General features: G+C 49.2%; 1 protein-coding gene across 1 annotated transcript in view; it reads right to left on the bottom strand.

The window, feature by feature from the left end:
- Window positions 1-422: 422 nt before the first annotated feature.
- The window catches only part of UGT8 (UDP glycosyltransferase 8), a 46,795-nt gene continuing 33,072 nt past the window's right edge, over window positions 423-14,145 (bottom strand). Inside the window, exons 2-7 of the mRNA XM_078875614.1 lie at window positions 13,760-14,100; window positions 8,308-8,910; window positions 7,613-7,755; window positions 5,956-6,032; window positions 2,839-3,058; window positions 423-1,576 (exon numbers count right to left, since the gene is read on the bottom strand). Coding sequence (XP_078731740.1) covers window positions 1,174-1,576; window positions 2,839-3,058; window positions 5,956-6,032; window positions 7,613-7,755; window positions 8,308-8,910; window positions 13,760-14,086 — 1,773 coding nt within the window. The 5' untranslated portion in view covers window positions 14,087-14,100 and the 3' untranslated portion in view covers window positions 423-1,173. The remainder of the gene's footprint in view (window positions 1,577-2,838; window positions 3,059-5,955; window positions 6,033-7,612; window positions 7,756-8,307; window positions 8,911-13,759; window positions 14,101-14,145) is intronic.

Here is a 14,145-nt window from a genome sequence, read left to right as displayed (position 1 = left end):
ATTGCTCATCTGTCCCTGCCAGGTGCCTTTAGTGATTTCACACAACAAAGTCAAATGAATGCTAAACGTTGAATAATTAAATTGGCCAAACATCCTAAAGTAGGACCCAGCTGAAAAAGAGACTGAGCAAGGCTTTCCTCGTTCATTAAAGGGCATTCAAACCGTATCCTCTAAGTCAGGGGTGGGGAACGTCCGGCCCACGGGCCGTACGAGGCCCAAGAAATCATTTGGTCGGGCCCTGCCAAGGCAGCCGCAGGCGGGACTCGAAATTCAATAAATCTAGGAGCAAACCTGGAAAAGCAGTTGCGAGTAGCAACATCATCAATACCAGCTAACATCACACGCCTCACCAAAGAGACGCAGTTCCAGCCATTACATTAGGGGTGAATTAATTAAATATTTGACCAAATATAACAGGCTAAGTTGATAATTTTGTGTGATCCGCAAATGATGTTATAAATATCCAAATGGCCCTTGGCAGAAAAAAAGGTTCCCCACCCCTGCTCTAGATTATAAGATGCGTGCATTTCACCTGAATATTAAAAACAAGAGTTGGGTGTGCGTCTTACAATACGAAAAATACGACATTATTATTACTGGAGAAATGCTTTCACACTCGCTGGCAGGAGGAGTTGTAGATGATAATAGTTACCTACAATTTACCCCACAAAAAGTGGTATCGTTGCGTGCTTACGTCTACTGCTGGGTGGAAGGGGGCCTACGGTGGAACAATGAAATTGCCACCAACATTTGAAGTGCGCTCATTCTGAATTGAAGTCTGCCTTGTAAAAAAAAAAAGCCAACTTAATGCCCATCACGCTCCGATAACCCAACTTTAATTCGCTGCTCGGTCTCCACAACCCGCGGCCAGTCCAGAACGAACGACGTTCGTTCCGACACCCCCCCTTCAATTTCATTTACCACATCGTTCCGACTCTGGTGACACAGAGGGCTCACACAGCCCCAGGGCTTCATTTCAGCCGGGTCCGTCCAAGTCCATCGGTGACCTGGAAAATATTTCCGCGGCCGGCACGACCACATCCAGTAACACCTCTCGCCATTGCCGTGGCTACACTGCGTATAGCCATGCGCCGCCTGCTCGACAACAAGAGTGGGAAGAAATTAAGCCCTTTGCCGGGACGCAAAGCCCCGCCCGGCGGGCCCTCTGCTGCCTTAGTCCGCCTTCTTGCACTGCGACGAGGAGGAGGAGGCGGTGGACCCACAGACCCCGTTGGCCGGGACTCCGTTGGTGTAGGCGACGCCGTTGGTGTGACGCGCCCCGTTGGCCGCGCTTTGTCCAGGCGCCGCGTGCGACCGCTGTGCCCGCTGCCGCCGCCGCCGGCAAACGGAGAGGGCCCACGAGCCGAGACGGTAGCAGGCGTAGAGGGCGACGGCAAACAGCAGCGCGACGTCCAGCAGCCAGTAGGTGGGTGTCGAGAACGCGTAGAGGCGCGCGCGCAGGTGCGGGGCCCCGCCGTGCCGGATCACGTACTCCACCCAGTAGACTGTGCGGTTCACCGGGTGCTCCGGGTAGTCGCGGTGGATGTGGGAGAGCACCTGTGCACGCTCACGGTAACTGCGGCGGTGCGGGAGAGAGAGAGAGACAGATGTAAGCTACATCATCATCGCTGCTTAATGTTGATACCGCACTAGCCATGTTAGTGTATTTCGTGGCGTTCTGCAGCAGGGGAACTCCCCCCCTCCCCCCCTAGTGACAGCTGTTCTGGTGACACTCAAGGCAAATTCAGCACCGGCCTGTGAGTGGGCATCGCTCTGCCAGAAGAAGGCGACGTTGTACTCTTAGGTTTTTTCGGTAAAGTCACGTAGGTAAAAAAATAAAATTTAAATTAATAACTTCTTCTTCTTGGTTCTTTCGGTAAAGTCACGAAAGAACCAAGAAGATGAATCCCTGCAGTCACGAAAGCTTTAAATCGAAATTTAATAACTTCTTGTCTCGTCTGTTAAAAACTGTAACAGATATTAGAGTTTTTAACAAACAACGAGACAAGAAGTTTTTAATTTTATTTTTTACCTACGTGACTTTACCGAATAAACCTAAGAGTATGAATCCTTGCAGTCACGAAAGCTTCAAATCTAGAATTAATGCGACGTTGCTCTTTGGCTTCACGGTTAAGTAATTAGCCAAATTTGGACCGCGACACGGCAGACATGGCTTACACATCTTCGAACAATAGAACACGATTTTAACGTCCCTACTCTGAAGCAGACAGCACCCATTGTAAGGTTAATACACCAGCAATCAGGGCAGCTGCCGTGCTCAAACTGTGTTACGATGATGTCCATATGTCCGTTATCGAGCCGTGTTTTTGTTTGAATGAGCAAATCACTCGGAATTCAAAACGCAAAGCCGAAACAAATTGCAGCCATTCTCAAAATGCACCGATTAAAAACCTCCTGGCCAAACTGGTGGTTCTCAAGATCTTTGGTGCAGGGAGCCACGAATCGAGACACCGTCCCATTCTAAGACAACTGCAAGTTGCAGGGTGGGTGTCCCATTCATCGCCAAATTTTGGAACACGCAAATCGGTTCAGCGTTAATTTTATTTAGAGAGGCGTAGTAGCACCGTTGTTTTAAAAGGCAATGTACTTACCGCAGAGAACTATAGCCACATGGCTGCACGCTGATAGCTGGCGCCATGCTGTGCCACACGCCTCAGTACCGATACAACAACTTTTAAATTTTAGTTTTTCTTCCGGCACGGTATCAAAGCCACAGCTTGCACCCCCCCTGAAAAGGCAACCCATGGGTTGGCCACAGTTGAGCTAACTTGCCCCAGTCGTCAACCTCTCTCCTGTCCCTCCTTCCCCACCCCTCACCTGGGCACCGAGGTGACGTCAACGATGGCGTTGTAGAGGTCGTCCTGCGTCATGCGGTCCCAGTGCATCTTGAGTCCCATTCCCTTGGCGTGCACACGTGTCATGGTGTCGTAGTGGTCGCCGAACAGCGGCATGCCGACGACGGGCACGCCGTGGTACACCGCCTCGTACACGCCGTTCAGGCCGCCATGGGTCACGAAGGCTCGCACGCCCGCGTGGCCTGGAAGCGAGAGCGAGTGAGCAAGCGAGCGGGGAACAGCGACGAGACGCTAGTCACAGTCAGACGGCGCAAGCAAAGATGCCGTGCGAGTGCTTGCAGGGTTTCGTGATGACGTTCGGGCCCACGAGAACTTCTTTCGCACCATACATAGTCAACCATTCATAATAAACGTGTTTGGGTTAGATCGCGTTATTTATTAATGTGTCGTAACCCTCCACCACCCGACACGGCCAATCAGCAAAAAAGTGTCACGTTGACAAAAGACAAAATAGTTCACTGCTTTAGCCCACCGGTGTGTTGAAGAGTGAATCCACAACATTTACAATTTTTGAGTACGACGTTTCGCTGGTAATTACATCCAGCATCATCGGGCAATTTGCTAAAGTAATGAACTATTTGTCTTTTGTCAACGTGACACTTTTTTGCTGATTGGCCGTGTCGGGTGGTGGAGGTTTACGACACATTCATAAATAAAGCGATCAAACCCAAAAACTTTATTATGAATAATATTGGTCGCGAAAGTCTTACGTGTTAAATAGTCAACCATGCTTACGAGAGGTGCGTGCGAAGGACAAACTAAACACAATAAAAAAAAATTACGCGCAATCCTCTTTCCCCCCCCCTCCCCAAAATCGCATGTTTATTTTAAGAAAAGAATGGCCAACCCAGAAAAATCCCAACAATAGACTTGTTAAATAAGGACGTGCATGACCTGGAACGCCGGACCGCATGCTTATTGTCGGAATTTTTAACGTACGTTGTAAATGCGAGTGAAGAAAATGTTTGAAAAATTATATCCCTTGCAGTAATGGTCAACAAGTGGTGATGCATGGTTTACTAGGTGACATAACTGCCAGCTTTTGTGCTGCCTATTTGTGCAGCGTTGTTGCACAAGGGCACGCACAAACATGGCTGTGTGGTGAGCGTGTGGAGTTTAATCCGGACAAACAAAACGCAAGCCCGTAAACACCCGTTTGTCACAGTGCTGCTCGGTTGCAACACTCATGCGTTTACTGCATTATGCCTAAAAACAACCTGGGTACACACACACACACACGTACTGCACACGAGAGCTGTACACTCACACACGGATGTGCACACATGCCACACCACACTCTGCTGAGATACAATGGGAAAGGCAGCAGCTAATGCCATCTTACTCCTAAAACATAAATGTTGGCTGTGGTGTTTGTTCATAGGAATGCAGCGCCAGGGTAACAGATGGCAGATTACATGGAATGACTTTAGCAGGGTTACCCAAACTCCAGTCCTAGCGACCTACCATGCTATGCACTTTTAAATCTAGATTGAAAACTTGTTTATTTAGAACTGCTCGTTGTGTTTAGTTCATTGTCCTACGTACAGTGGCCGTCAAAGTTTTTAGAACCCTCGCTCAATGCAAGACACCTATCAACTACTATTATTACTTCTTCAAATACAGTAGTGCTGTTTGGTGTTGGCCGATTGGCATTCTGGGCCTCTGGGTCTGGGCTTGGCAACTCTGATATAAAAAAAGAAAAAACAGGAATCTAGCATTCAAAACGTCCAACCAGTTTTCGGACGGCCACAAGATGTATGGTGTTGTGTGCCGAATGCAGATTCAAACACATTGTAATGCCACAAAGAGTTATGTTTGTAAAAAATACATCTACATCTTAAACACGTGTATAGACCATCTTCCTGTAATGAGATGTGTAAATGTTTGCATCAGATTAAAGATGGCAATGCCACTTCACCGTCACCGACCGTAACAGCATCCGGGGTTAACTGAAGACCGCTGGTAAACTCTACCATAGAGTTCTGCCAAGGCTCCTAGTCAAAGCCTCATTGAGGGCCCCACCACCACTGTTCCACATGGCTCTGTTCTACCAAGAAAACTGAACAAATTGTTTTTCTTTTACCAGGTAAAGCCCACTAAACTATATAGCTCTTTTGCAGAAACGACCTGACCACAAATGATAGCTTAGTGAAGTGGCTTATCAGGTGGACATTTATATATCAGCCAAATACTCTAAACGCTTGTTTCTAAATGGAGGGGAAAACCGGAAGAGCCAGTGGAAAAATCCACGCGACCACAGAGAGAACATGCCATCTCCAAATATACCGGATAGAACCCATGACATTCTGTATACCAGGCGATGCAGTTAACACATCTCGCCACTGTGGCGGCTCCTCCATTGACCGCTCGCTATAGGGTGCGCAGCTCTTCCACATGTGGGTCGTGAGAGATGGGAGACCCCCAGAGCAGCGACTGCGGCCACCCGAACTACGCGATGGGCCACATCGTTCTACTCGGCCTGCCCAAAGCCATCGTCGCATGGCTCACAAAATTAAACCTGGACGTAATATCTCACGTAGCTGCCACACGCCAGAGCAGGGGTTGGCAAGCTGCGGCTTTGGAGTCGCGCGCAGTGCCCACTTTGGCTGCCCTCTTGCGGGCAGCCGGTTCTTTAAAAAATAAACCTCAAATCTTAAACATTATTTTAAACGCAAAGATAATTAGCACTTTATTAAATATGGCAGGGAATGGGTTACTATAGCATGCCTTGGTGATGACAAAATATACAACAGTCAAACAGCATTGTTGAAGAATAACTAAGGGTGACAAAAACGAAAAAACGCAGTTTATTCCATTAACTATTTTGTTCATCTATGTCAGAATTTGTCATCTGTTGTATACCTGCTGTGACTGTACTAGTAACCGTGCATGTGATGTGGGTCTCGAACTATTTTGGTCAAAGACAAACAAAAAAATGCCTCTTCTTCTTCGAAAGGTTGCCGACCCCTTGCGCTTGAAGGATAAGAAGAAGCGTACGGAGCAACGTAAAACACGTTGGGTTTTTAAATCCGAACCGTCTCCAGCCAGTCCACAAACACAGCCTCGACACGCGACTCACCGAGTAAGTCGTTCTGCGGCAGCCACTCCACAAGGCGCGTGTTGTTGCCCAGGTTGTGCGGCTTCTCCCCAAAATATCTGCACGAACATTCACACATGCGCCCACCGCGTTGACACATTGCATCCTTAAAACACAATAAAACTGCATCGGTTTCGAATTCGCAACATTTATTCGAACGGTGTTTGGCCACGCAGTCCATTTAACGGCTCTTCATCAACACCAGCCGCCATGGTCAAGCCACTGCTGGATAAATGCTTATCAAGGCTGATGCCACCTCTCACGATATTGTGATGTAATAATCCACCAAGCACCTGCACACGCGAGCCAATTCCATTGCGCCATTTCCTCGGTCGACATCCTCCCCAACGCATTCTATTCCTCGGCTACCACTGGGTCATTATTCCCGACTTGATTATTGCTGCGGGAGTAATAACCATCATAATGCCGCAACACAGTCTGCTTCAGTGGCCATTAAAGATCTCCGGATGTCTTTGGCAAGAGTGGGGAATTTTGCGTGCTGGCGTCAGAGGCCAATTTGAACAAATACGATAATTACAGTAACATCGCAAATTACTCCATTGGGATTATACACGTAGCAACATCGACTCCGACTAACCGACAAATGCAAGTTACTCTCCTGGTCTCTTAAGTCCTCACCCGGTTCAACTAAATCAACTTGACCACTTGTCATCGTTCCTTCTAAGGATGTGTACTGCCAAGTACACTTTTACTTCTCTTAACGGTTTGAATCAAATTTCGATTTAAAGCTTTCGTGATTGCAGGGATTCATCTTCTTGGTTCTTTCGGTAAAGTCACGTAGAATGGAAATAATAAAATAATAAAAATAAAACATCATAAAATAATCCTCACGACGTTTCGGGCACAACGCAAGCAGCCGTCCTCAGGTGGAGAGCAGGTCTGTCGAGTAGACAGAGTCTGAATGACACACTCCAGGCTTGGAGCGACTATTTAAGCTGGGATGGAGGGGGGAAGGGCGCCTTTTATTATTTCCATTCTACGTGATTTTACCGAAAGAACCAAGAAGGTTTGAATCAAGTCTTCCCGTCTCTCAAATGCAAGGCCGAGCATGCAATTCGCCATTCTCCATTGATCACTTTTCAATGTTGTTGTCAATTACCGGGTTTTCTGATCCCTGTCATGGCAGGGAGTACACATTGATAATCAAATTTGGCTTTAGGCACATTGACAAGTTGCTCTTCAATATTAAATTCATATTTCCAAAAACACTCCAACCTACTTTCGTCCGCATCTTTATCTTACGATTTTTATTCTGGTCGACCTTCAGTCGCTTCGCTTAGACACACACACACACAGTTGGGTCCAGTATATGCAATAAAATATTATTCTACGAATGCATGAATAATTAACTAAGCCACGTATTCATGTAGCACACAGCAGTACATATTCATAAAACAAATACAGCGATGTTAGTGTTGGTAGTTGCGCTGGTTGTGGTGGTGGTGGCAGTATTAGTGACACTGGTAGAGACAAAAGTAGCATCGATGGTGATACTGGTGGTGGTGATGATGATAGCAGTAGAAATTATGGTAGTGTCAGTCGTGATACTGGAGGTAGTGACGGTGATAGCGGTAGAGATGTTGGGAGTGGTCTCGGTGGGGGAGGGGATGGAATTTACCTCCAGAGCACCTTGTGGGGCAGGCGAGCGAAGGCTCCGGCCAGCTTGAGCGAGAGCTCCTCCGACAGGTACTTGACTCCCGCTCCGAACGAGACGATCACGAATCCCACGTCACCTGCGGCGTCTGCCCAGCTCGCCAGGTCCTGAATGCGCACACACACACACACAGATATAAGCACATGTTTGCACACAGACACGTGCACATAGGCACATGTGTGCACACACGTGTCCACATGTGTGTGCACACATGCACAAAGACATATCAAATATCCCCTCCCTGTAGTCTTAACAGACTGTTGGGGCAAGTGCTATTAGCGAGCACCTATGAAGGCTGGCATGGTATATGAGGGGGTGGGTGGCCAGCAACCACGCCATGTCACCTTTGTCTACCGAGTGGTGATGTCTACACACCATACCAGGTACGCATTTGAGGCCGAGTCAACTTAGGGGAGGCCCAGGACCGGTTCAGATGATCGTCACCGTTGTTGGCCATGACAGGGAAACAACCACAGGTCACGGGGTTCGTAGCGGAGCGTGCTATCCGCTGCACCACCGCTCCCCAAAACACAATAACACGCAGACATGCGTGCGACGACTCTCAAACCTCACCGATCAGCTTCCTCCCCTTGCACACAAAAAAGCGACAACGCCTCTCAAAATCGCCAGTCACCCAGAAAGTCAAACCGAGGGCTCACCGTGGGCAGCGGCGCCGCAGGTTTCGTGAGCACTCCCCCGACATAGGCCACGTGCGGGAGCGTGGGCCTCGGGAACTCCAGCGCCGCGTCCGTGCAAAGCATCCAGAAGTCCGTCCCGGCGATAATCTGCGCCATCGGCATCGGCGCCACCGCCGCCGCCGCCGTCTCCCCCTTCTCCGTCCTCCGCTCACCGCCGCTTTGCCAGTGCTTGCGGATGACGGCGTCGAAGCGCGGCAGGATGAGCCAGTGCGTGCCCAGGCGGCTCATGGCGTAGACGACGGCGTTGCGAGCGCGCTCCAGCGTGCCCATGTCGTCGGTGAGCTCCGAGTTGAACTCGGGGACGTACGCGAGCGGGGCAGGCGCGCCGATCTCGGCCGGGAACCAGAGTCCCGTGGAGAGGACGGCGTAGCGCACGCCCAGCAGGTGGGCCCACACGAAGCCGCACATCTCGTTGGGGTCAATGAGCAGCAGGTCGAAGCGCTCGGCCTCGAGACGTCGCCGCAGGTCACGGTCGCCCACCATGACGTCGCAGTTGCGCTCGTACTGCTCCAGGATGGAGAGCAGCTGCAGCGACGTCAGCCGGCCGGAGAAGATGTTCTGCACCTGCGCAGCAATCAGGGCCGGTCGGCGTCATCGTTTTTGTTTGTTTCCCGTGTTGTGTCGGTTGTACGCACGCATGTATGTATGTATGTACGTAGAATTTATTTCGCATAGTTCGTTGCTGACCGTGCTAATCGGAGGTGCGGGGGGGGGGGGAACTAAACAAAAAAAGTGGTTCAAGAAATTAGTTTTCAATCTAGATTTAAAAGTTGCACAGCTCCAGTGGCTTCATAATGTCGGAAGGAAGAGCGTTCCAGACGGCAACAAAAGTGCATCTTTGTTCGATGGTTAGCTTAGCCAAAAACCGCTACTGCAAGGATGGCCGGAGTTCGCATAGTGATGGTTTACGCTCTTTGACGAGATCAGCAAGGTATTGTGGTTAATTTGCGGCGAGCACTTTGTGTGTGTAAGGAATGAGACCGGTTCTCGTTTGACTTGCCGATTTGCATTGCACCGGACTGGAGAAATATACGAGTGGGACAGATTATGGTCCACGTTACGGTCGATTAACAATGTAAACAATGTAAACGATGGGCAAATTAAACAATGCCCTCGTCACAACACCATCACCGCCGATCCAGGTCAGATCTCAGAAACTCGGCAGGCTTGGAGCATGGATGGTGACTTGATAGGTGACCACCATGAATACAGGAAGTGCAGAAAGCAATCGTACAATACTCTGCACGCTCGCACGTTTAAGCTCCCCATTATCGCTAACCCGGACTAAGCAGCAAGGTGAAGTATGGTCAAATAACCGCACTCCGCCCATGCGGTGTGGGCAGGCCCTCATCCAGCAGCGGATTGTACGTGTACAGTACATTACTCAGGAATTAATGTATTGTACAGAGTGCCTGGAGAAAACCATGGGGAGTGTAAATCCCAAAAGCGTCATGCAGATAGATTCAATAATCCATCACAGTACTGGCATCTCACAGCCCAAGTCGACAACATCGAGTGCTCCACAGTCTTATCGCCCCTAGGACATAAAATGTGGAATTACCAGCAGTGGCTCATGGCTGTAAAAGACAAGGCAAGGCACTGCCCCGTGACCCAGTGGGAAACTATTCTGGCTTTAAAATGATCATTGTAGTGGCAATATTATTACAACATACCACCGGTGATACTGAGAATTGACACGGTTGTATTTCGAAACGGCCTCATTAAAATAACCAGCTCATCGCAGCGGAATGAGAGGGGCCACCCACGCCTCGTAACCGTGGATTTCTTCAGCCGCGGGCAACACACCGACCCTCCCAAGATCTGCACTTGACAGTTTCACGTCCATCACCTGGTGGCTTCAGGCCCTCCCCCCTTGGTGGCTGACCTCTGGATCCCCACCCGTTATGGCCCTTTGCAATTACTGGCGCGTGGGTTCATCGTCAAGTGTGTGGGTGGGGGTGGCGACACCAGCGGTTTACACCTCTGAATAGCACGCTTGGCTATGTACGGAGCGAAAAGAAGTCCAACGTACAAACGTGCGTACACTACGGGCCAGGTGTTTTGACTAATCACAGATTGTATTAGATACTCCATTGTTCTTAATGATTCAAGATAAACAAATAAACAAAAAAGTATGCTTGCACACACCCCCAAGTGAGCTTTTACGCATACACGAACACATCCTCTTGAGTATCTGAGATTCCATCTCTGAAGATATGGAGTCCCAGTTCTAGGTTATAAACAATAGCCGTGGGGGTGCAATGTTTAGCGATGTATTCAAGCAGCCAGTGACTGGCTTGCTTAGGAATGCAGGTAAATACTTTGTCAATAGCTACATTTGAATGCCTTGGCGGTACACCGGTTCTCAAACGGAAACTGAGTCCGTGCAGTTGCCGTTGATCGAACTGCCGACTCTCCTGCTGACGATGAAGTCCTAACAGACGCTGTAGCCATCGCTGACGCTCCACCAGAAGAAAATGCCTGAGCCATCGCTGTTGCCGCCGACTGAAGCGCTGCTGCTGTAGACCCACCAGGTAAAGATGAGACCCGAACTGACAATGTCGCTGTTGCCCTCGAGCGAGCTGCAGACTCTCCATCGCAAGTTGCCTTAGATTCAAACATGCGGCGCGAGTCATAATCTTTTGATGCCACTGTCCGCCAAGAAAAAAAAACTGTACGTATCTGACCGGAAATTAAGCGAGGAACCGTCCAACCAAGTCTAGGGAACAAGGAGTCAAATCCGTCTTTGGAACACGGAGCAGCCGATCGTCATCGGGCTGGGTGCTGCTATACGGCAACAGACTGTGAAGCTTCTTCTTGTTCAGCCGCTCGTAACGTTCGTCTTCCGACTGCTTCCACATCACGAGAACCGATTTTGACGCACCCCACAATATTTTCTGACATGGGGTTGCGAATCGTGGGGAAATAAATTATTGTGAAAAATGTGCTTTTTTTTTTATACCGCGCACCGCCGGTGTACCACCGATACGTTAATTTGTTATTGACAGCCCCTGTGGAAATAACCCAGTTATCAACCCAAATACCTCCACAATGTCACAGTTGAGAGGCATTGATAACACTGGTCAACAAACATTTTTTTTTTTCTGGCCTGGACTTTTGCAGCTGTTCTAGACTAATTTCAGGGTGCTGATTCCAAATTTGATCTCAGATTTGCTCTATCACATCTCATTTTTATGCTATCGGCATACCCCATTTTCATTGATTTTACCCGAAATTAACTCTGTCACTTATGATTGCAAGTTGTTGCGAGTCAGTGACTAATTTAGTGTTAAAATATGGTGCTGTATTTTTAGGATAGTGTTTATAATACTATTTTATGTAGATATCCACATTTATTTAATATTTTTCTTCTGCAGTTTTTATTGAAAATGCAATATTTGATATATCAAAAACCTGATGTGATAGACAAAAACTAATGCCAGATTTGGAATCAGCTCCCCAAAATTACCTTAAAACCGTTGGAATACCTTATGCCAGAAAAAGTGTGTTGACCAGTGTAATATCTCTCTAGCCTTGGCACTGCATCATTCCATTCGAAGTCCTCACTTTCCCTCGCCCAACAAAGCTATTCTGTTGGACAAAGGCAAGACCGCACGCCGCATCTTAACGCTGCTGCTCGGCTCGAGTTAAGGGATCGTACTGCCAACACTAATGACCACCTCAGGCTCGATTCAAACCCACAAAAGACTGTGATCCCCAGTTGGTATTTTGTGACACATTTACTTAGAGAAATATCTCTATAAAAAATTGATATGAACATCTTGGCCAATGGTTGCCCTGTTTTATTGTAGCAATGCCTGGGAACAGTGGTTCATGAAGAACCACGATGCATTTAGAGATGCCACGGTGGCGAGATGTTAACTATCTCGCCTGATATGCAGGAGGTCGTAGGTTTGATCCCAAGCCTGATGCCTTTATATTTGGAGCTTGCGTCTCTCTCTCTCCCCATAGTTGTGTGGAGTTTTCACCGGGTCCTGCAGTTTTTCCCTCTACATTTTAAAAACATGTGTTTAGGGTATTTGGCTGCTATACATTTCCACGTGATAGGCCACTTCGTTGAGCAATCATTCGGGGCCACGTCTCATCTGAAAAAGAGCTACATAGCTCAGTGGGCCGACCTTAGCTGGTAAAATAAAAAAAATAGTTTCGTTCATCAGCGGTAGACTTGATCAAACCACTCCTGGATGAAGGCCTCCCAAAACCGTCACCATCTCTCGTGGCCTTGCGATGTCACAATCCACAGGAGCAGATTTAATTGCTCGGTCTTCAAGGGCGTGTTCCCTCCTTTGCCTGCCATTCCACTGTGCGTCTCAACCACGAGCCATGATCAGCCCTCGTTGAAAAATTCGTGGTGGAGAGTTACAAATAGATTTCAACTCAAACCTAAAAAGGTCTCCAGTGTTAACTGGATGTACGTACGCATGTTGGGCTTCTCTGTACATAGCGAACCATGTTCGTCGGAGGTGTGGGGGAAGGACAAACTAAACACAAAAAGCAGTTCCGAAGAAATGTGTTTTCAATCTATGATTTAAAAGTACATAGCTCCCGTGGCTTCCTAATATCGGAAGGAAGAGCATTCCAGACAGCTGCCAAAAGCCACTGCAATTGATTCTCCCAGCATGACAGTGAAAAGAACGAACAACTGCCTTGATTCCTCCACCTCTGTTCACCTAGCAGCATAAAATTGATCGATCTGTCCAATATGACGGGATAAAGTGTGGGCACTCCAATCTCTTACAAGGCGTCCAGCCAGCGTGGAAGAGTAGACCAAAGTACCATCTGGGGAGGAGCTCTCTAGAACTTCCTCCACCAGCTGCTGCCTGCAATTACAAGGTAGCCCCTGAACGTTTTACCTTGAACTTAAAAATCGTTTTGCCTCTCTGATGTCTCATGTTCAGGTGACCCAGTGGTAGAGCGAGCGGCTCACAATGGCAAGGTTACGAGAGTTCAAATCCTGGTTGGGGGAGGGGGTTCGACTAAGCCAATCATCCCTCCCCCCATGGGTCGATATAATCAGGACCACTTTAACAGCGGCTATCCTATGACCGTAAGCAAGCGGAACATGGCACCACTTGAAAACCCATAGCCTTGATGTCCCGACGCTCCAAGAAACCCACGTCTTGGATGCCCTACATGCCAGTCGCTACCACATCCATGGGTAGAACCGCACGGACGAGCCTTCACCCGAATTATGGCTTGGCCATATACGCGCGACTCGGCAACACTGGCTCAGGGCTGTGAAACGGAGATGAGCAAATGCCTCGATGCACATTTGAGAAGCAGGAAATTACTTTGAAAGACGTTAACACGGGAGGGAGGTGGGAGGAAGAGGGGGGGGGGGCGAGGGTGGCCAGGGGTTATTGCTAGGGGGGAGCAGAGGGCAGAAGCCGACCTTCTCCTGGAGGAATTCGTCGGCTTGGCGCGACGAGAAGAGGCCCCGGTAGCGGTGGAGCCGCACGTGCGGGGAGGGCGGCAGCTCGCGGCCCTCCGAGACCACAAAGACGACGTCGTGGCCGCGCGCGTGCAGCTCGCCTGCCAGCCGCTGGAAGATGTACAGGTGGCTCTCGAACATGATGGGCGGGATGACGGCAACCTTCGCCGCCGTCGCGACGCCCCCCCGTCCCGGTGACAGCGGCAGCAGCAGCAGCAGCAGCGCGGGCAGCAGGAGGGACAGCAGAGGAAAGCGGACGGCTCCCGCGTGCTTCGTCATCGTCGTCATCGTCGCTGTCGTTCCTGCGCGGGTTGGGAAGGGCAGCAGAGCGGACGATGGAGATGGTT

The sequence above is a fragment of the Lampetra fluviatilis genome, chromosome 41 (assembly GCF_964198595.1).
Source record: "Lampetra fluviatilis chromosome 41, kcLamFluv1.1, whole genome shotgun sequence".
Lineage (NCBI taxonomy): Eukaryota > Metazoa > Chordata > Hyperoartia > Petromyzontiformes > Petromyzontidae > Lampetra > Lampetra fluviatilis.
The sequence above is the reverse complement of the archived record's forward strand: the minus strand, read 5'-3'. Positions and strand labels throughout refer to the sequence as shown.